This window comes from Eptesicus fuscus, chromosome 11 (assembly GCF_027574615.1).
Source record: "Eptesicus fuscus isolate TK198812 chromosome 11, DD_ASM_mEF_20220401, whole genome shotgun sequence".
In the NCBI taxonomy this organism is placed as follows: Eukaryota; Metazoa; Chordata; class Mammalia; order Chiroptera; family Vespertilionidae; genus Eptesicus; species Eptesicus fuscus.
The window spans coordinates 61934309-61961975 of NC_072483.1; the positions used below are offsets into that span (position 1 = coordinate 61934309).

Genomic DNA, 27667 nt, shown 5'->3' on the forward strand with positions numbered 1-27667 from the left:
ACAACCATTGATTAGTTGTAAAGCTCTTTCCCACGGAGATAGTCAGGAATATGGGCTAAGACTTAGCGTATATATATACTAGAGGCCCAGTGCATGATTGAATCATGCACGTGTAGGGTCCCCTACACGTGGAGCTGGGTGCCTGTCCACTCAGACACCTTGCCTTTCAGAAGCCTCTGGGCGCCGGAGGCTTCTGAAAGGCCTGGTGCACCAGCAGACAGGCACCCAGCTCCCCAGCGATCGAAAGCAAAAGCATGGGAGCTGGGTGCCTTCTGCTCCTGAAAGGCCTGGTGCACCAGTGATCAAAAGCAAAAGCATGGGAGCTGGGTGCCAGTCGGCTGGTGCACCCGGCCTTTCAGAAGCCTCCGGCGCCCAGAGGCTTCTGAAAGGCCTGGTGCCGGAGCAGACAGGCACCCAGATCCCCCAATTTTGATGGTCAACGGCCGCTGAGGGGGGTTGCCGCAGACACCTGGCTACCCTGCCCTTGAGAGGCGCAGCTGGGTGTCCGCGGCAGGCCCCCTCAGCAGCCGCGGATCTGGCCGTTGAGAGGCACAGGGGGTGGGAGTCCCGCCCCCTGCGCCTCTCAACAGCAGGGTACCCCCGTCAGTGGCAGCAGATCCGTGCCTCTCAATGGCCGGATAGGCCACCCCAAGTCCCGCCCCCAGCCTCCCACCGCCCAATCTTGGGCGTAGCGGAGTGATGGTAATTTACATGTTACTCTATTATTAGATAGGATATATATATATATATATATATATATATATATATATATATATATATATGTATCCTATCTAATAATAGAGTAACATGTAAATCCACAAATATATATATGTGGATCCACGCAGTAGTTGTGGTTACATACATATCTATGCAATAGAATCGTCCTTGGCCACTAAATACAAATGAAATGTTTCTATAAGACCTGGGAAAAAGTTTGTGATAGTGTGAAGTGGAGAAAGGATGGTAAACAACACTGTCAATGTAGGGCATAGCTGTGACATTTTATGTGCACTTGCCAAAATAGCAACTGTGATTATTTCTGAGGATCTCAGGCGATTTTTATTTTCTTGTGTGTGTATGTGTACAACTCTGCATTTTTCAAATTTTCTGCCACTATCATACATTACTTTTGTAATTGGAACATGTAATTTAACAATAAATAAAAGCAACACCAATGAAAAGCAGAATATCTAAGAAATATAATTTATATAAATTTATTGATATGTTTTTAGTTGTGGGAAACATACATCAGAGAAAAATATACTAGCCAGACATTACACTTTGGGCTTTTATCAAATTTGGATCCATTTGGCACAAGCAATCGTTGTCCTTCCAAACACATTACCCATCAGTTTCATACATCACTCTTTTCCCCCAACGAAAGAAATCATACTTTGTTCTCCAAGGGCTCTGTGTCATTCATTCATTCCAGTGCAAGGCACTAGGCTCTAAAGGAATAAATGTTTCCTTATTTAAAGATGCAAAGTGATATCTGTAAAGTATAGGAATAAATTAGGACCTGCCATTATTACTGAAGGAATTGATCACAACAGTCTATAGAAGCCAGATGATGTTAGAACTGTCATCTGAGGCAGGGACAGCAGTGGTTCCCAAACAGGCCCCATTTCTGGGTAAGAAAAGGAATGCAGAGTTTAGGAGGGACCTGTCCAACCCTCTTGGCAAGTCCTTTGAAAGGTAGCAAATAAAGTCCAGATTAAAGGTATTGAAGGGGGCAGAAAACATTTTCAAATATTTCCAACTACTGGTGTGACTAGCAATTAAATTACTTTTATTTTAAAGAAAGCACTCTGGGGTGTCTAACTTACAGCAAAGTATTTCTTCAATGAGCATAACATGCATTTAACACTGACTGCAAATTTGGATCACCTTATTTTTCACCCATTTTTCAGTGTGCCTTGGATTTGTTAGATTTTTTAACTCGCTTTTTCTTCCCAAAGCATTTGTGGCAGCCAAAGGCACAGCATTTATAGACAACAAAGGCAACTCCCAGCACAATGGCCAAGAGGAAGCCAATCACGTCCAAAGAATGGTACTGGTACCAGGTAAGGAGGTGGGCTGCAGGGCGAAGATGCGCGGCTCCCTTGTGCCTCATCACGAACTCCACCCAGAACACAGCCAGGTCCAGTGGCTCAATGGGGCGGTCCTTGTGGAGGCTGGAGAGGTGCATGATGTTTTCCTTATAGCTAAACACAAAGACAGTCATGTTAATGCCGGAACATAGAAGGCAGTGAACTAACCTCCCTCTATGCTTGCATGCTTGCTTCCAGTGTGAAGCGCTACCTGGTTTTTCCAAACTTGATAGAGAAAATGTATCTCTATTATAAATAGCAAACACACACACACACAAACACACACACATGCATGCACGCACACACACACAATATTCTTTTTTGAAAGAGAAAGAATGAAAGAGAGAGACGAAGAAAGAAAGAAAGAAAGAAAGAAGAAAGAAAGAAAGAAAGAAAGAAAGAAAGAAAGAAAGAAAGAAAGAAAGAAAGAAAGAAAGAAAGAAAAGAAAAGAGGGAGGGAGGGATAAGAGAGGGGAAGGGAAGGGAAAAGAAAGAGAGGGGAGGGAGAGGAGGGGATGGGAGGGGAGGGGAAGAAAGGGTACTAGAAGCCAAAATTATAATTTTAAATTGTTTGAAACCTGCATGTTACTTTTCTTTTTTTCTTTTCGGTGATATCTTTGTAAGAAATTAATTATATGTTGTTTATAGTAAGATGAATAAAGAAAAAAGGTCATATCAGAAATTATGAATGATTCCTTGTTCAAATGTGTAAACAATCACATCTAGCCAAAGTAAAAGCCATTTTTAAGTGCCATCTCCAAGACAATGGTATACTGTCAGCCTAATTTATCTAAATTTTGCATGAGGTTGTGTGTATGCAGCCTGTTAAAGCAAAATGGATTCCTGTGTATTTGGCACAGTGTTGATAGCTGAATCAGAACATCCAAATCCAAAATGGGTTAGAGATTTCCATGCTTAGTATACATGCACCAGGAGAAGAAAGAGAAGGAGGAGGAAGATGAGGAAGGAAAGCAAAATGAAAAGGGAAGGGGAAAAAAAGGAAAGATAAAAAAGTTCTTCTATTCAGAAACAATTATGATCATTTCTGTCCTTAAACATGATGCCATTTTATTTGGATACTAGAGGCCTGGTGCACAAAATTCATGCACGGTGGGCGGAGGGGGGTGTGTGTCCCACAGCCCAGCCTGCACTCTCTCCAATATGGGACCCCTCAACAGATGTCTGACTGCCTGTTTAGGACAACCCTCTCACAATCCAGGACTGCGGCTCCCAACCTGGCTGCCTGCCTGATTGCCCCTAACTGCTACTGACTGCCAGCCTAACTGCTCCCCTGCTGACCTGATTGCCCCAAACTGCCCTCCCCAGCAGGCCTGGTTGCCCCTAACTGCCCTCCCCTGCCAACCTGGTCACCCCCAACTGCCCTCCCCTGCAGGGCTGGTCACCCCTAACTGCCCTCTCCTGCCAGCCTGGTTGCTCCTAACTGTTCTCCCCTACAGGCCTGGTTGCCCACAACTGCCCTCCCCTGCTGGCCCAGTCACCCCTAACTGCCCTCCCTTGCCAGCCTGGTCACCCCTAACTTCCCTCCACTGCCAGCCTGATCCCCCCCAAATGCCCTCCCCTGAAGGCCTGGTCCCCCCAAACTGCCCTCCCCTGCAGGCCTGGTCACCTCCAACTGCCCTCCTCTGCTGGCCTAGTCACCCCTAACTGCCCTCTCCTGCTGGCCATCTTGTGGTTGCCATCTTGTGACCACATGGGGAGGCCATCTTGTGTGTTGGATGATGGCCAATTTGCATACTAACTCTTTATTATATAGGATATCACTATAATGTAATATTAATATTGTGCCAAAAATTTGGTTAAACAACTTTCTTGTATATAAAATTTCTCTTTAGCAGGACAGATTTCCTTGGACTTTCATTAAGTCATTCAATATTTATTGAGCATCTGTTATGGCCTGGTTGCATAATCTGCTCTTTAAACTTTTTCCAATTTTTTTTTATATCATGTAGGTACCCTCTAAGCTTAGAGTGTTAGAAGTATGGAGATTCACAACCAGATAGATGGCTCAACAATGAATAGATAAAGATAATTAATAACTTGAGCTGATGGATTAGTGTTTTGAAAAAACAATAATGTACTAAGGAACTTCTACCAAGTCATTTTTAGGTTTCAAGTAGCTATCTATACCACTGAACAAAAGATCAAAATTATATTACTAGTGTGAACATAGAAAATAAATTTCATGAGCACGTGGAGAGAAGTTGGGTCCTAATTGTACTGACGTGTGAGTAGCACGGTGTGACCCTGACAAGCCAGGCTTCCGGAAGCAACCAATTGGAATGAAGAGATGCCAACCACACTGCTCTGGGTAGGTTGTCACCCAACACACTGGGCACTTTGCCCTGGTTCTGTGGGTGTTTCTTTTTTATCCACTGGCATTTCTCTCTCTCTCTCTCTCTCTCTCTCTCTCTCTCTCCTCTCCCTCCCTCCCTCACGCGCGCGAGCGCTATCATCTCCCTGCCTTTTTCCCTTGTCAAGGCTCAGTGTGTGTGTCCCATCTCCTCCTATATGAACACACTCCCAGGTTCCACATCTGCCCTCTTGCCTGATGTCTTTTCTGAAATGAAGCAATTACAGGTGACAGCTTTTGACACTCTCATAGGCAGGCATGCACACACTCACATGCATGCATTCACACATGCAGAAATGTAGTTGCACACACATTATTAACTGTTGGATGAAATCTACCTCAGGGCATCACTTATTTCCATAAGGTTGTACTCAGCCTATTACTAGGGAGCTTGACAGCCATACAATAAGTTTCATGTAGAGACCATTTGATCTGATGGCTTTTGCCTTTTGAATCATCTTCAGCCACATTTGAACAAATGTGTCTTCATTTTTTATTATTTGCCTTTTATTATAAGTGATTTCACATGAGCCCCCATTTATAAATCCCCATGGACAAAATTTCTCACAGAATTCAGTGCTGGGAAAAGCTGTACTTTGAAGCACCTGGTTTGTTTTTATTTTATGAACACGATGCTTCCTGTAATGGAATATTTCTCTCTTTGCAGGAACTTATAGATCAGGCATCTACTGTTGTGACATTATTTTTTAAGTTAAGTTTTACATTTATGAGAGAAAATAATATTTAACATCATTCCCATGATTCTATAGGAATGAAGCATGCTTTTATAAAATGAATAATAATCCCAAATGATCTTACTTATAAATTGATTTTCATGTATTTGTTTGAATAATTACTGTGAATGGAATGGGCAAAACACAAGCAGTAGTCCCCTGTACCTTCTCTCTTACCTCTTGTCATTGATGACAGTTTTGAGGGCATTTTCTAAATCTTCAGAAGTCATTTCCAGGACGTTCAGGGACACTCCTGCTCCCCGGGTCTCCATGCGCTTTGCATTGTCCATCTGATCGCCAAACAGGGGCAGCATCACCATCGGAACGCCGTTGCATATTCCTTCATAGATACCATGGGAGCCAGAATGTGTGATAAAGGCACGAGTCTTCGGGTGACCTGGGAAGCAAAGAGGGAAGGATGCCAGTGGTCAAGTCTCTGAGTGTCACATTCTGGCATCACTAGGTTGTGAAAGCACTCCACGCACTCAGTGCTGTCCACAGTGTCCCTTATAGAAGTTTGCAGAAGAGAATGTGGCTGAGATGCCCTGCTGGGTAAAAAGCAGTGTGGAATATGGTGGCCATAACATTTTCCAGCTAAATAATCCTTTAGAATGGCCGAGCCTAAGCCACTTTCTTAATTTAACCTTGGTTTGACCTACACATCAAATCCTCTCCACATACCGAGCAGATCATTTTGGGGCAGCCACTTGACCAGGATTGTATTCTTCGCAAGATTCGATGGTCGAGTCCCAGTGTAGCGCCACAGCACCTTACAGATGAGAAGAGGGTTGAAAGACCAGAATATGATTTTTTATAAAGACTGCTATAGTAGCTAGAAAGTAGAGTCTTCAGAAAGAGCATGACCAGTTGGTGGGGGTGAGGGAGGTAGTGACTAAGAAGGCTCTGGGGGCTAGTAACATTTTGTGAATTTGTGAAAATTCATCAAGCTATATATTTATGATTTTTGCACTTTTCTGCACTCCAAGGGACAGTCTACTTAATAAATGTGTGGATGCAGAACTATTATTATACACCATTGTCCTAACTAACAGATTTTTGGAGAAATATTCTTATTTAATATGAAGAAACAATATCCTATTTATTTTATTTTTAAAATAGATTCTCCTCGAGTTTCTTAGAGAAAATGAGACGTCCAAGCATCTAGTTTAACAGAGTAGTTAAGAGTTGAATTGCAAAAAAGAAGAACTTGGATTCACAATTGGGAAGTGGCAGGGGAAACCCAAGTCTAAAGTCCAACTCAGAATTAAATCAGAACTGGAGGCCTGGGGTTACAGGTCTTATGAAGATAAAAAAAAAGCTTAGCATCTCCTTACTGTCTGAGGTATTTTGCCCAAAGCATCAGCAATTTCCATGGCTTTCTTCTCTGGAATATCCGAGACCATTGAGCCCAAAGAGAAAACCACAATTCCATGTTCTCCAGAGGCATTTACATAGGCTTCAAACTCCTGCAGCCAAAAGAGAAATTCCCGGTTAATGTTTTCTTCTATTCTTTGGGTGACTGCATACATTAAGGTGTGACTCAGATATCTTCCTCCTAAGAATGTGATGAAAGGTGTGTGTGTGTGTGTGTGTGTGTGTGTGTGTGTGTGTGTGTGTGTGAGAGAGAGAGAGAGAGAGAGAGAGAGAGAGAGAGAGAGAGAGAGAGAATTAGTGTGTGGTACAACACCTCTTCCTGCCTGACTCCCTTTCAAAGGAGAGAGGTTTCCTGCTCACAGGTTTCAGTGCCAAGTGCCTGTTAGGTTCTTTGAGAGGTAGAACCCAGGTTATGTGCTAATTCTCCAAAAGGAAAGCGACCAAAGATAGGACCAGATCCACCTCCCCAGGACTTTGGGCATCTGGGAAGTTTGGGAGAGAGCAGGCTTCGGGGAAGGGGGCAGAAGGAGAGAGCAGGAATGAAGACAGGTGGCTAAGTGGGCATCACAGCAAGAGGAGAGAGCCTTTCAGCTCTGAACAGAAACACTGGGGGAGAGGAAAGCTTTTCAAAGAGGATTCAGAAAGCTTCTATGGACTCTAAAACTCCTTCACTTCCCCTTTAAGAAAGTTTATAGTAAAGGTCTGTATTGTTTTTCAAGGCTTCTGGAATATTCTTTGTATGGAGAAAGAATGAATTGAGTGAAAGCACAAAGCTACAGAGTGTTAAGGATTAGGCTTACTAGGAAAAAACACAAAGAAGACAACCTTTAACAATGCTTGCTTCCTCCACAGCCTATAGCAGAGTCTTCCACATGGCAGCCAGTTGTTTGGATGATTAAATATCATATTCATGTCAACTCAGTGCTGAAATGTAACGAATCAGCCTTGCATTTTTCACGTTTCCTGGAGAAGAGCTTTGTAAAGAGTGCAAATCAACTTTCCTGCTTTAGCAAGAAGAATATGCAGAAATATGTTGGACCCTATCTTTGCTATAAGCTCCTCCATAAGTCTGAGAGATACAAAGTGAGGAACGGGAACCCTGACCAATTGTGCACCAGCGATCTGAACCCCTCTGTGCAATTCAAAAAACAGCAAGGGCATAGGAGTCAACCTTGGTTACCAAAGCCACCATGGGGAGGATGAACAGGCACTAAGTCCCAACCTACCCAGCAAAGGACTCTCATTGACTGCTCATGTCCTGTTCCAGAAGCTGATTCCTTATAGCAATGTGTCCATCACTGTCATCAAAGGAAGGACACACCAGAAGGTCACTCCATTGTCTCCAGGAAAGAAAACTGTCTGTGTGTATAGGGGTGAGGAACAGTGATGGCAGAAGTTCCCAACTAGTAAACTGATGACGGATTATGACCTATCAAAGACCTATCCCTGAAAGAATATGGAACAGATTTTAGAGATGGGTATCAAACAAAAGCTCTGAAAGGATACAACAGTCAGAAGAATCGCAAAATTAACTGGAGATGAGAATGGTGGCCATGTCTCCAGAAAGAGAGTAAGGAAGCCCCTTGATTCAACCCTTGGCAATAATCTTCACTCAAATTGACCTATGCCCAATCTTTAAAGCCAACTCCAGCTTTCAGCAAACAAACACACGCACATGCATACATACATACACATACACACACCTGCACTTACACACATGAAAGGGTACACATGTCACACTCACAGTGGCAATTCACTTAGAGGAAACAGAGCAAGGCATAAATAAGACAATCCCCCCAACTGTAGGTTATTAATGATCTAATCAACCCCCTGAGAATCTCCAAATGGTTTTACTAGTATATGTCTCCCAAGAGAGAGTTTGGATGGGCATTAGTGAGATTGTGCAATGTAGCAGGTTTTCCCAAAACTGAGGGGTTTCCTCAAGCATGGGACTTCTGGTGTTAAAACCTGAACAGTCCTGGTTAGGCCAGGACATTGGGCACCGTGGATGTGAGATGTAGGAGACTTCTGACAGGGCTCAGCACACTCAGTGTTCAGAGGTTCCTGCCAAGCTTGATTCTGAGCATGACCAGTAAAGACACTGAGCAGCCTTTCTCCAAGGACACCCACGGTCTAGTCCCCAGACTCTGTTCCAGGACTCTGGCTCCTAAAGCTTTGTCTCAGCCTTTTCCACTGGTCTCATCTGAAAAGTCAAGGAGGCCAGCATCATCCTCTCCACCACCAGGTTGTATTTTTGCTTTTCAGAAAGAACATCCTGAAGATGCTTTTTCCAAGGTCCTTCTTCCTTAAAAGATGTACCACAGCCCTCATTCCTGTGGAGATACAGCTCAGCTCCGAGCAACCATTACCTTCACTCCTGAGTGAGACCACTCTTGTCTAGAAAGAAACTAATCTAATTTCCCCTTCTTGCAAACCCTCCCACATTCACTCTGCAGCCAGCGGGGCATGCTTTCATTAATGGAACCCGTAGGGTCATAAACACCCAAAGTTAAATATCACCACTGCCCGGAGTTTAAATGGCATGGAAGTTCATTGACAGATCACAAAGGCCAACTACACAGATTGTGTTATCATGGCCAAGTCTGTTCTAGATCAGCTTTTATGGGATTTGATAGGTTTTGCCAAGTTCGAGGTCCACCCTGTAGTTGGCAAAACTTCCCCTAAAGCTTGCTGCAATTTCACAGACTCTGGAATAGCCAAAGTGTGGAGCAACGTGTTTGTTAACTGAAAATAACCCTTGATTCCCTCACCCCTGATCACTGCTCAAGTGAAAGTACTTACTGGCTCCAATGGGGCCTTTAAACTAGTTTCTTACTTTGGCTGAGAGTTTAGTATTTTTAGTTCCAGGCTTTTATTAGATTTTTTTTCTTCCGAAATGTCTTTTGTTTTGTAAGAACCCTTATAAGCACTTAGCATGTTGGACACATGTCACTTTATCATTATTCATTCAGACTCACCTGCAAATACCAGTCTTTCTTCTCCTCACCATCTTCAAGTCTCTATTCTGATTTTCTGTTTAGTTATTTTCCCCAGACCCAAAATATATGAATGAATATCATCTCTGAATCTCTACATGTCCATGAAGACAGTCCCTCGCCCTCAGAGGGGAATGACATCTTGGAATTCTTGCATTCTATTCCTTTGCTCTCAATGCTGTTCTACCATCTTTTGTCTTTCAGACATTCCAAAGGTATGTCCAATGCTGGGCTATACTTTCTCTGAGGACTCTCTTTAATGAACAAAGATTTTATCTTTACTCTTGAAGCTCCGGACTTTTATCAAGAGCATCAGGAATAAGACAGTATCCTCTAGAGCTGTGGTCGACAAACTCATTAGTCAACAGAGCCAAATATCAACAGTACAACGATTGATATTTCTTTTGAAAGCCAAATTTTTTAAACTTAAACTTCTTCTAATGCCACTTCTTCAAAATAGACTCGCCCAGGCCATGATATTTTGTGAAAGAGCCACACTCAAGGGGCCAAAGAGCCGCATGTGGCTCGCGAGCCGCAGTTTGCCGACTATGGCTCTAGAGAAATGGAAATGTAGAATATGTAGACCCCAAGAAAGACAATACCTATTGAGAAAGGCTTCAGGTGACTAACTGGGCTCATATTTACAAAGAGCCTAGCAGCTGTTTCTAAACACGGCCCTCTCATGCAAACCTTGATTCAAGAAGAAGCCTGCACTAAGCTGCCTGCCTCCCACACTGAACTGCCTGCTTGCACAGTGTTTCTGGAATCCTATTTCAACCTATGAAGCTGAGACTTTCCCTGTCCAATTGAAGCTGCGCAAGTATATGCCCCTCATCAACATCTTCACCTATGGGGAGGCTCCATTCTGACCAATCAGGACAGTGATTTTTGGACTATTCAACGTGCAAGGATTTGGAGTCCTCATTTGCATGAGGACAGACCAATCTGGGACCAGGACTTCTCTATATATGCCAGCTCCCCTCTGGCTCAGAAAATGCATTTTCCCTTTCCACCAAAGATTGAAAAAGCAGACTACGCCTCATCCCCACTCCCTTCCAAAGATTCTCCCCAGAGCAGAGCAGGTCAACAGAGCAGAACAAAACAGAGAGCAGAGTAGAACTGTCTAGCTAGAGAGGGGCCTTACCCAAGGTCCTCCTTGCAGCCCTGCTGTTTCCTAATTGAACTATAACATAATTTAGCTACTCCACAGCCGAGCTATTCCACAGCCATGCTGTTCCGCAGCCATGCTGTATCACAACTGAGCTGTTTGCACTGCCCCAATTAAAGGCCAGGTAGACCTATACACTTTTGTTCTCTGCAAGGAACCTTGAACCCAGTGTCTGGGCATATGGCATTTAACCCTTATTGCCTCTCATTTATGACAATCCACTGGAGCCCACAGAATAAAATGCCCCAGGTATACTTTCCTAAAGCCTCAGATCCAAAGAAAAAAACGAGAAGATGACTCCAAAGACAGATATAAATTACAACTCAACCTAGGAATCTTGCAATCTAGAAGTCAACACAAGAGGGCATTTGAAACTAGGCATGCTCATTCAGGATCTATCTGTGGCAAGTTCATCTACCCAAAGTACTTGTGAGCTTATAGGCTTGTAAAGTTCCCACTCAAATTACACACCTGGGATAATGGTTTTTTGTTAGCGCAGTTGATCCCACCAATAAAAGCCATATTGGGCATGATGGGCCTGGGAGTAAAATTCACAAAGTCCGTTCTGTAAAGCCAGATAGATGCAGAGCTCATAAGGTCCTCAAGTGTCACATCTTTCTGAAGGACTTCCGAAGCCAGTTGCCCATACGGTGAATAAACCATATTGCACATAAAGTTCTCTGTCAAGGCAAGGAGCATGTTCTTCACCCGCTGCAGGAAGGTCATGCGATCTGAGTTAAATGACAGAGCCCTGGGCACGTAGGATGGTGGGTTGGGGCACTGGCTACCCTGAGAGTCCAGACTGCATGGCAGTGCATTCAAGAAGAACACAACAGGCAGAGCCAGATACTTGGCCACGATAGCGCCACAAGGAAGGAAAGGGTCAGTCAACACAACATCGAAGCTGCTTTCGGCCAGGGAGGTCATCAGCTCCTTGTTGTGCAGTAGATGGGAGCACCCCGACAATAACAGAGCCGAGTCCTCTTTGACCTTCTTGTAAGCTTTGATCAGACTCTGCAAGAAAGGCTGCTTCTCAAATGCATTATGCCCAGCGGCAATAAAAGATGCTACCAAGTCCTCCCTTCGGAATGGCACGGGGTAGGTCTTCAAGGTGTAAAACGCTCCTTCTCTAATGTGCACCGAGGCTTCAGGCGCCAAGACCACGATGTCATGCCCCCTCTGCTGCAGCTGCTGGATGACCCCGCTAAAGCTTAGCCAGTGGCTGCCATCCATGGGGACCAACAATATCTTCCTACCCTGGGACACAGCCAAGCTGAGCGAACACAGCAGCAGGCCCAGGACTAGCGGACGTGGGCCCCGGGATCCTACCGCCATGGTACACCTGCCTTTGCTACCAAGACTGCCTGAGGTTTGTTCGCTCCCACTCACAGGTTCCAAGAACCAATCTATACAGCCAGTTAATGTTTGATTTTTGTTGCATGACTAGAGCTGTCGTCAGTGAAAGATAGCAGGAAATTTAATTTGAGCAATAAAATGGTTTCTTAATAAGCGACAACAGTTTTATAACTGGCTGAAATTCTTTATCAACCGCTCAGATCACATTCTGGAGTGAACAGAGAAGGCGAAGCCTCTCCAGCGCCTTTTACCCCATTCAGTGAGCATTCCCCAGGACAGAACAAGTGTTTCCTGGGAGGAAAAATGCTATGCGGTGAAAAGGAGACTCCTCTCCAGAAGTGAAAGAGAAAGCTGACTATAGTTTTCAGCAAGAAAAGAAAATGATGTTGCAAGCCCACCTTTGGCCCATGGAAACCTTTAAGAATGTCCTGCTCCACAGTCCAATCATCTTTGATTCATTCACCCAAAAGGATTTACTGAGTCCAGCACAGCGCTGGGCCTGGAGACTACAGCAGCGATCCCCAAACACGAGTCTCCCGCCTCCTCTGTCAAGAGCAACAGATTAACAATTTAAACAGATAAAGAGACACATTAGAGGTTGTGAAAAAAACTAAGGAGGGGTTGAATGCTGATGGGGTAGAGAATGGCAGGAAAGGAGAGCCCCTTGAGTACATGGGCACAGAAGGCCCATTGCAGGACGGATCTGTATTCCTTTGGAGAGGCAGTGAGAACAACTCTGTATATAGAAGGCTAATATAGATAAAATAAAACTTAAATTATACTCATCACACAGGCCCAGGGGCCAGGGAAAGGAAGATACTTTGGGAAATTCTGCTGACCTTGTTGAAGCAAAGGGGAGAGGTGAACAAAAATAATATGTATTTATTGAGCATGTAGCATGTGCCACGTAGGTGCCAAGCACTTTACAACACATCTTCTGTAATCCTCTAGGATTGTCCTGTAAAGGCAGATACTGTTGTTCCTATTTTACAAACAAAGGCACTGAGGCTCAGAGAGACAAAGCGACTTGCCAGAATCCTGCATTTCCTAAGCGGCAGAGCTGAGACCCAAGCTGTGACAGCCAGAGCCTAGAGGCCTGCTTTTTTCTTTTTTAGAGTAGAACTATATACCATATATTTATTAATATTTCATAACTTAGTTTTACCCTATCAAATGGAGATCATAATAATTCTTTCTTAATATATTTCTTATCGATTTCAGAGAGGAGGGGAGAGGGAGATGGGGAGAGAGAGGGAACTAGAAAATCAATGATGAGAGAGAATCATTGATCGGCTGCCTCCTGCATACCACACACTGGGGATCGAGACCATAACCGGGCATATGCCCTGACCTGGAATCAAACCATGACCTCCTGGTTCATAGGTCGACGATCAACCACTGAGCCATGCCAGGTGGGCCATAATAATTCTTTTGTTTTTAAATATATTTTATTGATATTTTAAGAGAGGAAGGGAGAGGGATAGAGAGTAGAAACATCGATGAGAGAGAAACATCTATCAGCTGCCTCCTGCACATCCCCTACTGGGGATGTGCCCGCAACCAAGGTACATGCCCTTGACCGGAATCAAACCTGGGACCTTTCAGTCCGAAAGCCAACGCTCTATCCACTGAGCCAAACCGGTTTCGGCTAATAATTCTTGAATGATTGTTAAAAGGTCCCCATCATAAAATATCAGTGAGTTACTTTGCACACCACAAAGCTCTATTTTGATTATTATTTATATTATTAGTTATAGAATTACTGACAAGAAATCTATTTGAATCATTTCATTTTAAAAAAGTGTTTATAAGTACATGTGTTTCTATCTCCAGAAATACCAACATTCAATGAAAAGTATGATTATTGTGTACTCAAGAAGTATGGAAATTATAATAATATTTCTCTCTTTTTACCTGGTTAAAGAAAAGTATAGACACTATCACATATATACTATTAAATTGTTTTCTGGTCAGAAATAGTTTAATAAATACAAAATGAAATTTAGAAGATAAAATACGTAAAGATCATCCAGAAATAAATATATTTACATGGAAATTTTTACTTATATGTATGGAAAGACCCTGGTCTTAACCACAATTCCCACTAACCTCCATTAATGCCCAGATATTAGTCTGTAAGGCCATGATTGAACTTTACAACCAATCAGAAGTCAGAAGGAAAAATGTGATCCCCATACTCATTACCCAATTGATATAAATGGAGAGAAGGCAGAGGGCAGGACTTTGGGACCAAGTAGAATGTGCTCACACGCAATAGCCAGTACTAGCTGGTGCCCCAAAACAACAGGTGAAGGGTCAGGGAACAAATATGGTCATTGCCTAATAGAAATGCCCCTTCTGCAGAAAGGGCAAATTGGAGTGCAGATAGAACTGAGTATCTCACTCTTTCCTTTAGGGATCCATTGCTGTTCTGTACAATCCAAGGGTGAAAGCACAGAGCCCAAAATTTTGACCATGAACAACAGTGGCCACCCATAGTTGGGGGATCTGTTAGAAGAGTCATCATAAACATGTAACTTAAAAGCTTTGGGGTCTTGTGGGGCATGTTCTCATTCTGGTACTTAGAGTAGGAACTTAGAATCCCTTTTCCGTATACCACCATCCTTCCTCCACAAACCTCCAGTTTTGTATGTGCTTATAGATGAGTGCACCTATTTGTATACCCACATGCACATGCACTTTGACACTCCTCTGTTCCTCAAGCCCTCTCCATTCTCCAGGACCAAGATTCTGGGTGAGGAGAAAAGAGGGAGCAATGCCTTGGCTCATTGGTGTGCCTTTATCTGCAATTCTGAAATGTGTACTCCACTTTCAACATTAAGCGTAATAATTCCCCCAAGGTCTCAATGTCATGAGAGTTCATCTGAGATTACATGGAGCCAAAGGGCGGTGAACACAGTCACCACTATAATGATTTTATGATTTCCCTGCATCACGAAGCACCGCCAAACTTTTGGGGGCCTCTGTGTACCTAGATGGTTTGGGGCCCAACTCTGCCCAGGGCTAGGGCATGTTGCTTACTAATATGAATAGCAGGCAATCCACATTCACTCTCAAGAACTGCAGCCAAGAACCACTACAAAGCAATTCAGTAAAGCCTCTGCCCTAGAACCTGAGCAGACCTGACACACAAAACCATTGCTAGTTCTCTCACTCACCGAATATTTATACAAAGTGTTGGCCCTATGGGCACTATGCTAGGAACTGGCACCAGGAAACCAAGTTAGGAATAGTTGGTGTCTACAAGGAGGACTCCAGTGCACAAACAACCAGGCAGTTACAGGGCAGGGTGAGATGTGCTCTGGTGGGGGATCATGAGGGCCAAGGAAACACAGAGCAGGGCAGAGATGTGGTCTTGCTCTTGCAGAATAGGTTGTCTGCGCGAGAGTTCCTGGAATCCACTAGAAGATGATTTCTCTTTAAGCTGAAGCCAGTAGTTAAGAGACCCAACATTCCACCCACTCCTAGCTCTTTTAATGGAATCAGATTGGAGCTGTTCGTTGAAGCTCCTAAAGTAAAGGAGCTGCATAAACAAGTCCATTGCCCTCTAAATAGTCTATGAGACCTTCCAGGGGAAGCAAATTGGTCTTCCTTGAATCTCTGTAGCATTTTGTTTTATTCTGCCTTGTATTCTTTAGCAGTTTGCATATCTTTCTCTGCTACTTGTGTATGTGCCTACCTATTTATCCATCTATATTGCTTACAGGTAGGATTTCAGCATCCGCTTTAGAATCACTCTCTTGCTCAAGTGCCAGTCTATGGTTTTGCAGACCTTCAGCACTCAGTAAATGTTTCTGTATAGCTGTGACTTCCCTTCTCCCTTTTCTCTAGGCTCCATATCCAAGTAAGAAAGTACTGAATCCAGATAATTCTACCACTGCCTCTCAGACCCAGCTGCACTGGTCCTGTTTCAGGGCTTCAGGACCTATCTGTGCCTTCTGATTCCTGACATCAGCTGCTTTTGCATGGTCCCACCCCACCACACCTCTGAAACCTTGATCAACAGCTTCAGGGCCCAGAATAAAATTCACACTCCTCAGCCTTGGCCTCAGACCTGGGAATGGACCCCAGCCCACCTGGCCAAGCTCATTGCTCCTCTCAAACTCTTCCACTTGACCTCTCCCTCTGCCTCTTTCCCTGCAGCCATTCTGGATCACTCACTCTTCCACAAATATGCTTTGTAATTTCCCACATTGCTTTGTTCACAATGAACTCTACTCCCAATCAGCTTCTTATTACTGTTCATTTCAATATGCTTATTAAGTGCCAGATCCAGGCTTTATATTCAGTCTTTCAAAGTTCGAAGTTTGTTCTGGTGATATAGCACACACACCCTTTGAATCTACTACCTTTTATGGTCCCTCAGCCCGACCTGTGCCCTCTTGCAGTCTGGATGTGGGGAGTGGGCCTAAGCCATCAGGGACATCCTTAGCTTTGCCACGGAGGCAGGAGAGGCTCCTGCCACCACCCCTGTGCTCGAATCCTGTGAGAGCCCACTGATCACCAGGGGGCAGCTCCTGCTTTGAGTGTCTGGCCCCTGATGGTCAGTGCATGTCATAGCGACTGCCTGTTCGGTCAATTTACATATTAGCCTTTTATTATATAGGATATTAGAGAGTTCATTGGTTAATCATTTTCCTCTTAGAACTAAGTGACCTCTATTGGTGTTGCCTCACCATTTATCAAAGCAAAAAATATATAATCAGATGTCAAGAAAGGCCAAAAATAAAATCATGGTTGTGTTATAGCATTTTAGTGGAAATAATCACTGCATCCAAGTTTAGAAACATCACTATCAACACAGCCAGCGAGCTTCAATCATTTTGATATTTCTATGGGCACTATGGGGATCCCCAAAAAAATTTCAGGGGAATTTTGCAAAGTTATACTATTTCTATAATCATAATATTGGACTTTTCCACTCTCATTCTCTCTTAAGTGTACAGGGGAGTTCCCGAGTGGCTTCAGGACATGTGATACAGCAAAAGATTGAATGCGGAAGCAGATATAAGAATCAAGCTCTCTTGGACTAAGCCAGTGAGATACAAAAAAAAAAAAAAAGTAAAATGATGCCATTCTTCACTAAATCTTGTTTTGAAAAAGTATTTTTCCATAAAAATATGATTTATGATACCGTGTAATGGGTTTATTGTTATTAAGTTGATTAATGAATTGTTTTATTGTTTCAATTTCTAATGGAATATCGCTAGATTGAACCCACATAAACAAAAGACAACGGGTCCTGAGGCCAAAAAGTTGAATGGATGTCTAGGCAAACTATATGACTGTTCTTTAGCCCAGGGCCAGACTACATTTACTCCAACTTTAACAAAAGTATTCTGCACAAGTTAAATTCCTCTCTTTTGTGCCCTATTTGGAGATTATAGCTCAACTGGGAGGAGCCTAAGTGGGAGGGGCCTCGGCACCACAGGAAACACGTCACAGAGCGCCTTGTAGGGCGTGGGAGAGGCCTAGCACTGCCTTCTGGGATGTGGCCTCGACCAATCAGATGCGGGCTACGTCACAAGGGGCGTACCTCCTGGACGGCCTGCTGGGCACTGGGCTTGCGCCCTGGGACACCAGGCAGGCGTGCCGCTGCCTGTTTGGCCACTGGCCCGTGGGCCGTGGGCCGTGGCCGGCCGTCCAACATGGTGGACTACTACGAGGTGCTGGGCGTGCCCCGCCAGGCCTCCTCCGACGCCATCAAGAAGGCCTACCGCAAACTGGCGCTCAGATGGCACCCTGACAAAAACCCTGAGAACAAGGAGGAGGCGGAGAGGAGATTCAAACAAGTGGCCCAGGCATACGAGGTGTTGTCGGACTCCAAGAAAAGAGACGTCTACGACCGCTACGGCGAGGCGGGAGTGGAGGACGGCGGCGGCGGCGGCGGCTGCGGTGGGCCCTTCGAGGACCCCTTCGAATGTGTCTTTACCTTCCGCGACCCGGTGGAGGTCTTCAGGGAGTTTTTTGGTGGCCGGGACCCATTTTCCTTTGACTTGTTCAGAGACCCGTTTGATAACATTTTGGGAGGTCGGAGAAGCAGAAGCAGAGGGTCCTCACCCCTTTTCCCCACCTTCAGTGAATTTCCAGCATTCGGTGGTTTTTCGTCTTTTGATACAGGATTTCATTCCTTTGCTTCTCTGGGGAATGGGGGCCTTTCTTCCTTCTCCACGTCTTGTGGTAGTAGTGGCGGGATGGGTAACTTCAAGTCCGTGTCAACTTCCACCGAAATCATTAATGGCAAGAAAACCACCACCAAGAGAATTATCGAGAATGGCCAAGAAAGGGTGGAAGTGGAACAAGACGGAGAGTTAAAGTCCCTGATAATAAACGGCAAAGAGCAGTTGCTGCACATTGACACCAAGTAATTCCAGTCCACGTTTCACTTAAAGCACATTGGGAGGAATAGCAGGACATTTTTTTGGAGATTGCAAGTGAACTCTACTTTCAAAATAACTGTACTCAGCACTTTATAAACGGTTCAATGCCTATGCCTATTTGTTCTTATTGTTAGGACCACACTAATAGGACTTCTCTTTCTCTTTAATACTGTTGCAAATGTCTGCATACACTTTGCTATTTATTAAACATAGTCCTAAGGCAGACGGTGTTAATTTCACACTAAGACAAAATGTTCATCACAGCACCTAGATTGTGGCCTTTCCAAAATATGAAATGTCAGCCAGGTAGTTGGCTCTGAAGTTAACACTGCCAAGTTACAAAGACTTCATTTTTTTTAGCACATAGTAGTAAAAATATGAATATAGTGATAATACCTCTGCTTAAATTAAAGATGGGTTTTAGATCCATATGCATGCTGGTAGTAAGAGTTGATTGTTTAACTCTTAGTAAGAGTTAATTGTTTAATATAATGTTAAGCCTAGGCTTTTGAAAAGCAGATAAACATGGCAAAGTGGATGTATTCGTTTCCTGAGGGTGCTATAACAAATGACCACAAACGTGATGGCTTAAAAAGAAATCCACATTAAAGACTGAAGGTCAGGAGTCTGAAATCAGTTTCACTGAACTTAAATCACTATTGGTAGGAACATGTTCCCTCCAATGGCTGTGGGCAAATTAAGTAAATTTCTCAGTCACGTAGTTGATTAATAACATGAGAACCATATTCAGGTCACTTGACTTAATAAAATAGTGATAGTGATGACTCAAATACATTAATGCAAATCTGATTGCTATCCTGGACCCAACTTGGTTCTATAATATGATAGATGGAAATGTGAAAAGCATTTCTATAATGCTACATAAAACTAACCCATTGCCATGCACAACATGTATCTCATATCAAATGAGGATGATGAAAGTCAGGTTCTTGGGATACTGATTGGGTGAGGCAGCATACACATGTCTGAGGGAGCAGCTTTTTGTTGGCACAGTCTGTGCCCCCCATGAAAACCCTTTGAGGTATGGTTGCCTTGGGATAGTCCATCACAAAGTGTGCCATTCCCCTGGTCATCTCCAAAGAAAGGCTGGCATAAGGTATGAGAGCAAAAAGACCACTGAACTAGACCAACTGAAAATGCAGCATTATGAGAATGAGTTTGGTGCCCTTTAGTGCCCTTAAAGTTCAATCCCAATGGAATAACATGCAAACTACACAGCAGGAACATAGGTTCAGCCACCACTGTCCCACAGGGCACAGGGAGTCTGTTAAAACCACATCAAATAGACACCATATAAAAATGCCAGAATAAAACAGAGCTTTTTAAAAAGGAGGTCATTTGCTTGCCAGGCAAAATAATGCCAGTGAAGACATTTCCAGAGTAATTTGCCAGAAAAGAGGGTTGGGGGGAACATGGAGAGAGAGGATGTCAGGAGTTTTGAAGTGATCAGAAGGGTACATAGTTTCATGGTAGATATGCCAATTAAGGGTTGACAATTAGCACTTTGAAGAGGACAAAATAAGGGCATTTGTATCTACACAACTGGTTAAAGTAAGCCCCATTGTTCAGTGCCAGGAAAGTCTTCCATTGGGTTCAGCAAAGGTCTGGCATACCAGGTTCATTCACAGGTCATGGATCTTGAACAGCTCCAACTTGTTCTAATAGTTGAGGATAAACACAGCATTGAGTTTTGATATATCCTGGGTTGGTGCTCGTAAGTGGGGAGTTTCTCTTTTACAGAAATATTATTTCATTTAAATAATTTTCACAATTGAAAATCCCATAAAATTTCTGGGCTCAAAAAAATCACACGGCTATCGATAACATGTATGTCAATAGTCATATTTTATTGAAGGGTTTGAGTGGGCTTTCAGATCAGAAAAGAAGGCATTTTCTCTGTTGTCAAGATAACTTTCTCAAGTCCGCTATGGTGAGTCCCCTTCATGGCATCATTAGCACCTTCCCACAGAGCACACCAGGCAGGGAGAGTTATGTTCCTATGAGCCCAAGACACCCAGAGACCTGTGGCCGCCTTAGCAGAATCCAAACAGCCAAACACTTGCCGGACTGGAGCTTCATACCTGGTTTTAGTTCCACTTATCACACACAACAGAAAGCATTTGGAAGAGAGAATTCTCTCTTCAAATAGCCATTAAAGGATCAGTCCTCTACCCCTGTAAATCCATTCTTCTGTCTCCAAACAGGGAGAGAGATCTTTCTCATCTTGGAAAACCATTCCCCCAACTGCTTACCTCTCTAGGAATTTCTAATTCCACTCTCTCATCCTGCTTTATCAATGAATACATAGTCCTTTCATTTCCTCTGCCCCCCACTCTCCTTTAAACCCTTTCAGTATAACTTCAGTGACCAGTAATCTAGTGTGGCTACACGCTAGAAGTTGTCAATGGCCTCATTAATGAAATAGCCTGTTCATTTTTGTTCCCACTGAGCTGAATTTTGGACTTTTTAGTAACTTAGTAGAATTCTTCCTCCTACTAATAGGCAGCTTGTAGTATACCCAATCAGAAATAAGCAGTTACAGTGGAGTTCTCTAAAGGGACCTCATTTTTTTTTTCCACTTAGAGAATAAGAATATTTCTGTAAGACCAGGGAGAGTGCTTCATTTGACATATCTACACTTGACAAAATTCAGAGGAATTCTTTACCTTGGAGCTTTATGAAAAAATTATTTGTGGAAAATAAGTACATTCATATCATTGTGGGGGGACAGTAGCTGATTTGAAGTAAGCAAACAATGAAATTTTTAAATGCACATCAAAAGCAAATAAAACCACAATTGATGATGCAGAAAGTAAAATCGATGATACAAACATACTCTTTCAGAGATACTTTCCCATGATGTATCAGAAAAATAGAGGAGATAAACTTGAAGAGTAAGACGATAGTGACAGAGAATGGAAAATATAAATCTGTGGATGACAGGCATTCCCAAAGAAACCAGATCAAAAATTTCAATATTTAGAGGAAAACTTGAAAGTTTTCAATAAGATCTGATTTTACCTTTAGATTTACCATACATAGTAGGCACAAAAATGGCCCTGTAAATCTGTCCACTTCTAATCCCTGGAACCTGCAGATACGTCACCTGACATGGCAGAAGGACTTTGCATGTATGATTAAGTCAATGATCTTGAGATAAGGCAATTGGGTAAACTCAATGTAATCACAAGGGTGCCTATAAGTGAAAGAGGGAGGGTAGGAGAGCAGAGATTTGAAGATGCTACATTGCATTTACATGGAAATGGAAAAGTGACAGAGAATTCCCAAAGTAACAACAAACACTTGTTTTAAAAAAGGAAACAATGCAAAAAAAAATGAATTTACACAGTGGAAAGAATAAAACCATTCACTACATAAAACAATATATATATAGTGAATGATAGAAATTCTTACATCAGAAGAAACTATCAGAAAAGGGGAGATGTTATAAAAAAAAAAACCTCTTTGAGCAAACTTTTTATGAAGTTTTTAAGTTAAAAAGATGACTTCACACATATGGCCATATGGTTTTTGGCAAGGGTGGCAAACCCGTTCAATGGGAAAAAGAGTCTCAGTAAATATCGCTGGGAAAAGTGGATATCCACATGCAGAAGAATGAAGTTGAACTCTTAGCTAGCACCATGTACAAAAATTAACTCAAGATGGATCAAAGACCTAAATATAAAACCTAACTATAAAACTCCTAAAAGAAAACATAGGACAAAGCTCACAACATTAGATTTGGCACTGATTTTTGGATATCACAACACAAGTAATGAAAAAATAGACAAGTTGAACTTCGTGAAAAATTTAAAAATTTGTCCATCAAATGACACTATCAACATAGTAAAAAAGGCAACCCACAGAATGGGAGAAAATATTTGCAAATCATCCTATATAATAAAAGCCTAATATGCTAAGTGTCCAGTTGTCCGTTAAACCAATTAAAGCGTTATATGCTAATGATATACTAAGGCTGCTCAACCACTCACTATGACGTGCACTGACCACCAGGGGACAGACAGTTGATTGTTCAACCAGTCACTATGACATGCACTGACCACTGGGGGAAGACACTCCAACCAGTAGGTTAGCTTGCTGCTGGGGTCTGGCCGGTAGGGACTGAGAGCGATGGGCTGGACACACCCTGGAGCCCTCCTGCAGTCCCTCTCTGACCCCGATAATGCACCAGTGGGTTCTGTCAGCCTGGCCTGCTCCCTCTCGCAATCCGGGACCTCTTGGGGGATGTCAGAGAGCCAGTTTCGGCCAGATCCCACAGGCCAAGCCAAGGGACTCCACTGGTGCACGAATTCGTGCACCGGGCCTCTAGTTTTCTGATAAGAGATTAATATCCAGAATATATAGAGAATTTCTAAAACTCAACAACATCAAAAAACCCCATTCAAAAATGGGCAAAAGACTTAGACATTTCTCCAAAGAAAACATATAAGTGGCCAATAAGCATATGAAAAATGCTCAACATCTCAAATCATTATGGAAATGCAAGTCAAAACTACAAGTTACCACCTCACACCTATTAGGATGTCTACTATAAAAGAAAGAAATAAAGAAAGAAGGAAAGAAAGAAAGAAAGAAAGAAAGAAAGAAAGAAAGAAAGAAAGAAAGAAAGGAAGGAAGGAAAAAGGAAGGAAGGAAAGGAAGGAAGGAAGGAAGGAAGGAAGGAAGGAAGGAAGGAAGGAAGGAAAGAAAGAAAGAAAGAAAGAAAGAAAGAAAGAAAGAAAGAAAGAAAGAAAGAAGAAAGGAAGGAAGGGAAGGAAGGAAGGAAGGAAGGAAGGAAGGAAGGAAGGAAGGAAGGAAGGAAGGAAGGAAGGAAGGAAGGAAGGAAGGAAGGAAGGAAGAAAGAAAGAAAGAAAGAAAGAAAGAAAGAAAGAAAGAAAGAAAGAAAGAAAGGAAGGAAAGTGCTGGAGAAAATGTGGAGAAATCGACAACCTTGTGCACTGTTGGTAAAATGTAAAACATGCAATCACTGTGGAAAATAGTATGGCAGTTCCTCTAAAAATTAAAAATGAAATTGCTATATAACCCAGCAATTCCACTTCTGGGGATAAACCCAAAAGATTTTAAAGCAGGGTCTTAAAGAGATATTTGTACACCCCTATTCATAGCATCATTATTCACAATAGCTAAAAGATGGAAGTAACCCAAGTGTCCATTGAAAGATAAATAGATAAGCAAAATGTGATATATCCATAATGAAATATTATCCAGCCTTAAAAGGACAGGAAATTCTATCATGTAGTACAGTATAAATGATACTTGAGGACATTATACTAATTGAAATAAGCCAGTTACATAAAGAAAATTCTGTATAATTCCACTTATATGAGGTACCTAAAGTAATCAATTTCAGAGACATAAAGTAGAAGAATGGTGTTTAATAGGGACTAGGAAGAGAGGGAAATGGGGAGTTGTTGTTTAATGGGCATAGAACTTCAGTTTTCCAAATGAAAAGAGTTCTAGAGATTAGTTGTACAACTATGTGAAGTGCTTAACAGTACTACACTGTACACTTTAAAATGGTTAAGATGGTAAATCTTATCTTAGGTGCATTTTATCACAATTTAAAAAATTGTAAAGGCCAACTATGAAGAAAATAAAACAGTAATAAGACTATGTGTACCAATCTTGCAACAATAGAATAAGCAAAAACTATTAAAATTCCAAATAGAAACTGAGCAAAATTTAAATAGGGAATAGTTTAAGACATCTTTTTCAGAATTGGGCATGTTGAGTTGTTTTAATAGAAAAACTTAAAATATAAATTTTAAGTGTTTCTATGGAACATTTACAAATATTGATCATATACTATCTATATATATATAAAACCCTAATATGCAAATAGACCGAATGGCCAAACAACCGAACATGGGGCATGCACGGAACATGGTGGGCATCGGCAGCAGGCAGCAGAACAAGGAACATAGCAGGTGTTGGCCATAGCGGGATGGTGGAGCAGGTGAGCAGGGGCGCCAAACCAAGGTGGGATGCCTATCGCTGTCATCAGGATGAGCCTCTGGAGGTTATTGAAAATTCTTTGCTCCTACGCAGAGCAGTACTGCCCAGCACTCTCACCCACTGCCAGCGCCAAAGCCGCCGCTCGCACCTGCTGCCGGCGCCCAGCACCAATCCCAATCGCTCAGTGCCGTCAGTGGGTGCAAGTGGCGGCTGCCGGCCCCAAGCACCCTTGATGGCTTCTCCACTTCCCCCTGCTCCTGAGGGGCAATTGTGGCAGCAGCCACCACTCACACCCACTGCTGGCACTGGCCCCAATCGCTCTGCACCATCAGTGGGTGCAAGTGGGGCTGGCACTGTCAGCATGTGGGATCAGCAGCAGTGAGAGTGGGGCTGCCCGAAGACAGGGGACCAGGGGCTGCAGCGGGAAAGATCAGGAGGGGGCACGAAGGTTGGGCTGAGACCCGCCCCTGTGCCCACCACAACCTTACAGCCCACAGTGCCTTTCAAAGTGCACAAATTCATGCACTGGGCCCCTAGTCTGATATAGTAGCCATTGGTAATATATAACTATTGAACATTTGAAATGTGGCTAATCCAAATTGAATTATGCTATAAGTATAAAATACATACCAAATTTTGAAAACTTAGTGTTGGACAGAAAAGAGTAAAATATATCATTAATAATTTTATACTGAGAATATGTTGAAAGAAAAATGTTTTGGATATATTTAGTTGAATAAAGTATAATAAAACTAATACTTTTTTGCTTTTTTTTAACATGCTACTAAAATATTTTAAATGGTACATGTGCCTTGCATTACATTTCTCCTCAGTCCCTTCTGAAACAGGACCACTATAAATGATCATGTAAATAAATGCAATTTGCTAGTCCCTTTATCCTTCCACTGAACACTCACAAGCAAAAACTCCCTGGTAAATAAATTCACAACTCAATTTCTCTGCTCCTACACAGCTGAAGAAAATTGCACAACCCTGAAGATAATACCATAACAAAAGGACAATCTTGATTGAATCACACCATTGTAAATCCTATTACAGAACTTCACCCCTCTCTTATATTTTTAATGACCATTGCAAACTTTAACCACACTACTTGAGACTCTTGAACAATTTATCTCGTCAAGACTTTTAGAGAACGAGAGCTAGATATCAACAGAAAGATTGGTAGATAAGTAAGCACTTGGAATTAGTTTAAAAAATAAAATGTGTTCTGCCTGGCACACTGATTGGATATAAGCACTAATACAGACCTGAGATAATGGCTTCCTGTTGGCACAGTTTATGCCCCCAATGAAGACCATGTTGGGCATGATCGGCCTGGGGTAGTCGAACACAAAGTCTCCTCTGAACAGCCACACGGATGCATAGCCAAAAATATCCACTGGTGACATCTGTCTCTGCAGAAGCTCAGAGGCCAGCCGTCCATAATGAGAAAAAGAAACATGGCAAATGTATTTCATGGCCAGAGGGTAGAGCATGTTCTTGACCCTTTGCAGGAATGTCATATGGTCCGAATTCCCTGAAAATAGCCTAGGAATATATGAGGAAGGATTTGGGCACTGTGTGCTCTCCAAATCTACGTCACATGGAATGGAACGCAAAAAAAACACAGCAGGAAGTGACAGGTACTGAGCCAGTATTGCCCCACAGGGGTAGACAGGATCTGTTAAAACCACGTCAAAGGCACTGGCATTCAGATGCCTGATCAGGTCCTGGTTATGCACCAGCTCCTCACAAGACTTTTGAAAGACTGAAGACACATTTTTCAAAACTTCAATAGATTTCAAGAATGTTTTTAGAAAATGTGCTCTTTCAAAAACCATGCCAAAATGGCCCAGCACGAAATACTGGAATTCCTCCTGGGTGAATGGAATGGCATAGGTTTTCAGGGTGAAATAGTCCTCCTCCTTGACAAGCAAAGTTGCCTCTGGTGCGAGGACTACTGTTTGGTGGCCTCTGGCATGGAGCTCCTGCACGACCTTCCGCATGCTGAGCCAGTGGCTGCCCTCCATGGGGACCACCAGTACCTTCCCACCCTCAGTCCAGGGCCCGACACACAGGAAGAAGAGCAGTCCCATGAGCAGCGGTGGGTGAAGCTGGAGTCCTGTAGCCATTTCAGTAGATGCAAAAGCAGCTGACTCCCCAGATCAAAGTGTGTCTCATACACTTATTTTCTTTGTCTTATCATATCATCAAACCAATTCACGGAATGGCACGTCACTGGAGGGCAAGGTGCCTTACTTACATTAATCATTACAGAATGAACCTGCCCCTGTCCTTCACCACTAGCCTTTTACCCTTTTGCTTTCCCTAGGGAGAGATCGATCCCCCTGATTTTGGAGAAATTCATTTGAGTCCATTGCTCTCTCAGAGGAACTGTTTAGATCACGCTCTTGCTTTTCATTCCATTCCCAAAACGAGGCTGTGGATGCCCATTCATTCTCTTCCCACCCACTCCTCTGGTACCCATGTTCTACAGGGCTGTGACTGAACTCCAAGAAGTCACCGATGTTAGTCCACAACCAAAACCTCTCTGCTGGATGTGACCTTATTTGATAACTCTTAAAACGCTTTCCTCCCATGTGGGCAACATTGAGCACAACCAGAAAATACATACAACATTGCTAAGACGGCTTTCTCTAACAGGAAGGGGACGCTGGCTCTCTGGTTCTGTCCCTCTTCTGCACAAGGACACCTCTTGCAATGTTCAGGGAAGAGTCTACTTGAAGCAGCTGTCAAATGTGGAAATATCTGGAGAAACAATGAACTTGAGACTTGATGAAAACAACACAGGGGTTGTTGAGATGCTTATACCTACTCCATGGGATAAGAGTTGCCAGTGGGGTTAGAGAGCACCATTCCCTGAGGGCCTGCTCACCACAAGACAGGAGGGAGCTGTCACCTGGCTTCAGACCAGTCTCTGTCTGAATTCCTCGTCTCTTGCATGCTGAAAGTTCCAGACTTCTGCTACTCTGCTTCGGGATTAGGGTATACCTTAATCTGGGCCTTTAATATATCCTGTGGTTTATGTTCAGGTTTCTCTCCAAGGTCATTTATACTCCTAAGTCCTCATAAGAACAGATTCTTCCAGAACAGGATGGGCTACATAATTTGTGCACTCCTTCTGAGGGTGCAGCCCTGAGCAGCCTCATGAGTCAC

The 27667-nt window shown here is 43.0% G+C and overlaps 2 protein-coding genes across 4 annotated transcripts in view; one reads left to right on the top strand and one right to left on the bottom strand.

Moving 5' to 3' along the window:
• Positions 1-1209: 1209 nt before the first annotated feature.
• The window catches only part of LOC103283443 (UDP-glucuronosyltransferase 1A7-like), a 46810-nt gene continuing 20352 nt past the window's right edge, over positions 1210-27667 (bottom strand). Inside the window, exons 1-5 of one of the 3 annotated variants that reach the window (XM_054723241.1) lie at positions 25759-26622; positions 6530-6661; positions 5877-5964; positions 5373-5592; positions 1210-2204 (exon numbers count right to left, since the gene is read on the bottom strand). In XM_054723241.1, the coding sequence (XP_054579216.1) occupies positions 1907-2204; positions 5373-5592; positions 5877-5964; positions 6530-6661; positions 25759-26622 (1602 nt within the window). In that variant the 3' untranslated portion in view covers positions 1210-1906. Of the gene's footprint in view, positions 2205-5372; positions 5593-5876; positions 5965-6529; positions 6662-11204; positions 12069-25758; positions 26623-27667 lie in introns of those variants that run through there. The other 2 variants (XM_054723244.1, XM_054723242.1) reach the window with 2 other exon arrangements.
• Positions 17681-18601, top strand: LOC103283211 (dnaJ homolog subfamily B member 3). Its single transcript, XM_008138422.3, has one exon. It carries the CDS (start codon positions 17759-17761, stop codon positions 18476-18478), a length of 720 nt encoding a protein of 239 aa, XP_008136644.1. The 5' UTR covers positions 17681-17758; the 3' UTR covers positions 18479-18601.

What these genes read in the sequence shown, in the direction of transcription:
- LOC103283211 (XM_008138422.3), top strand. Translation starts at nt 17,759, where the DNA reads ATGGTGGACTACTACGAGGTGCTGGGCGTGCCCCGCCAGGCCTCCTCC.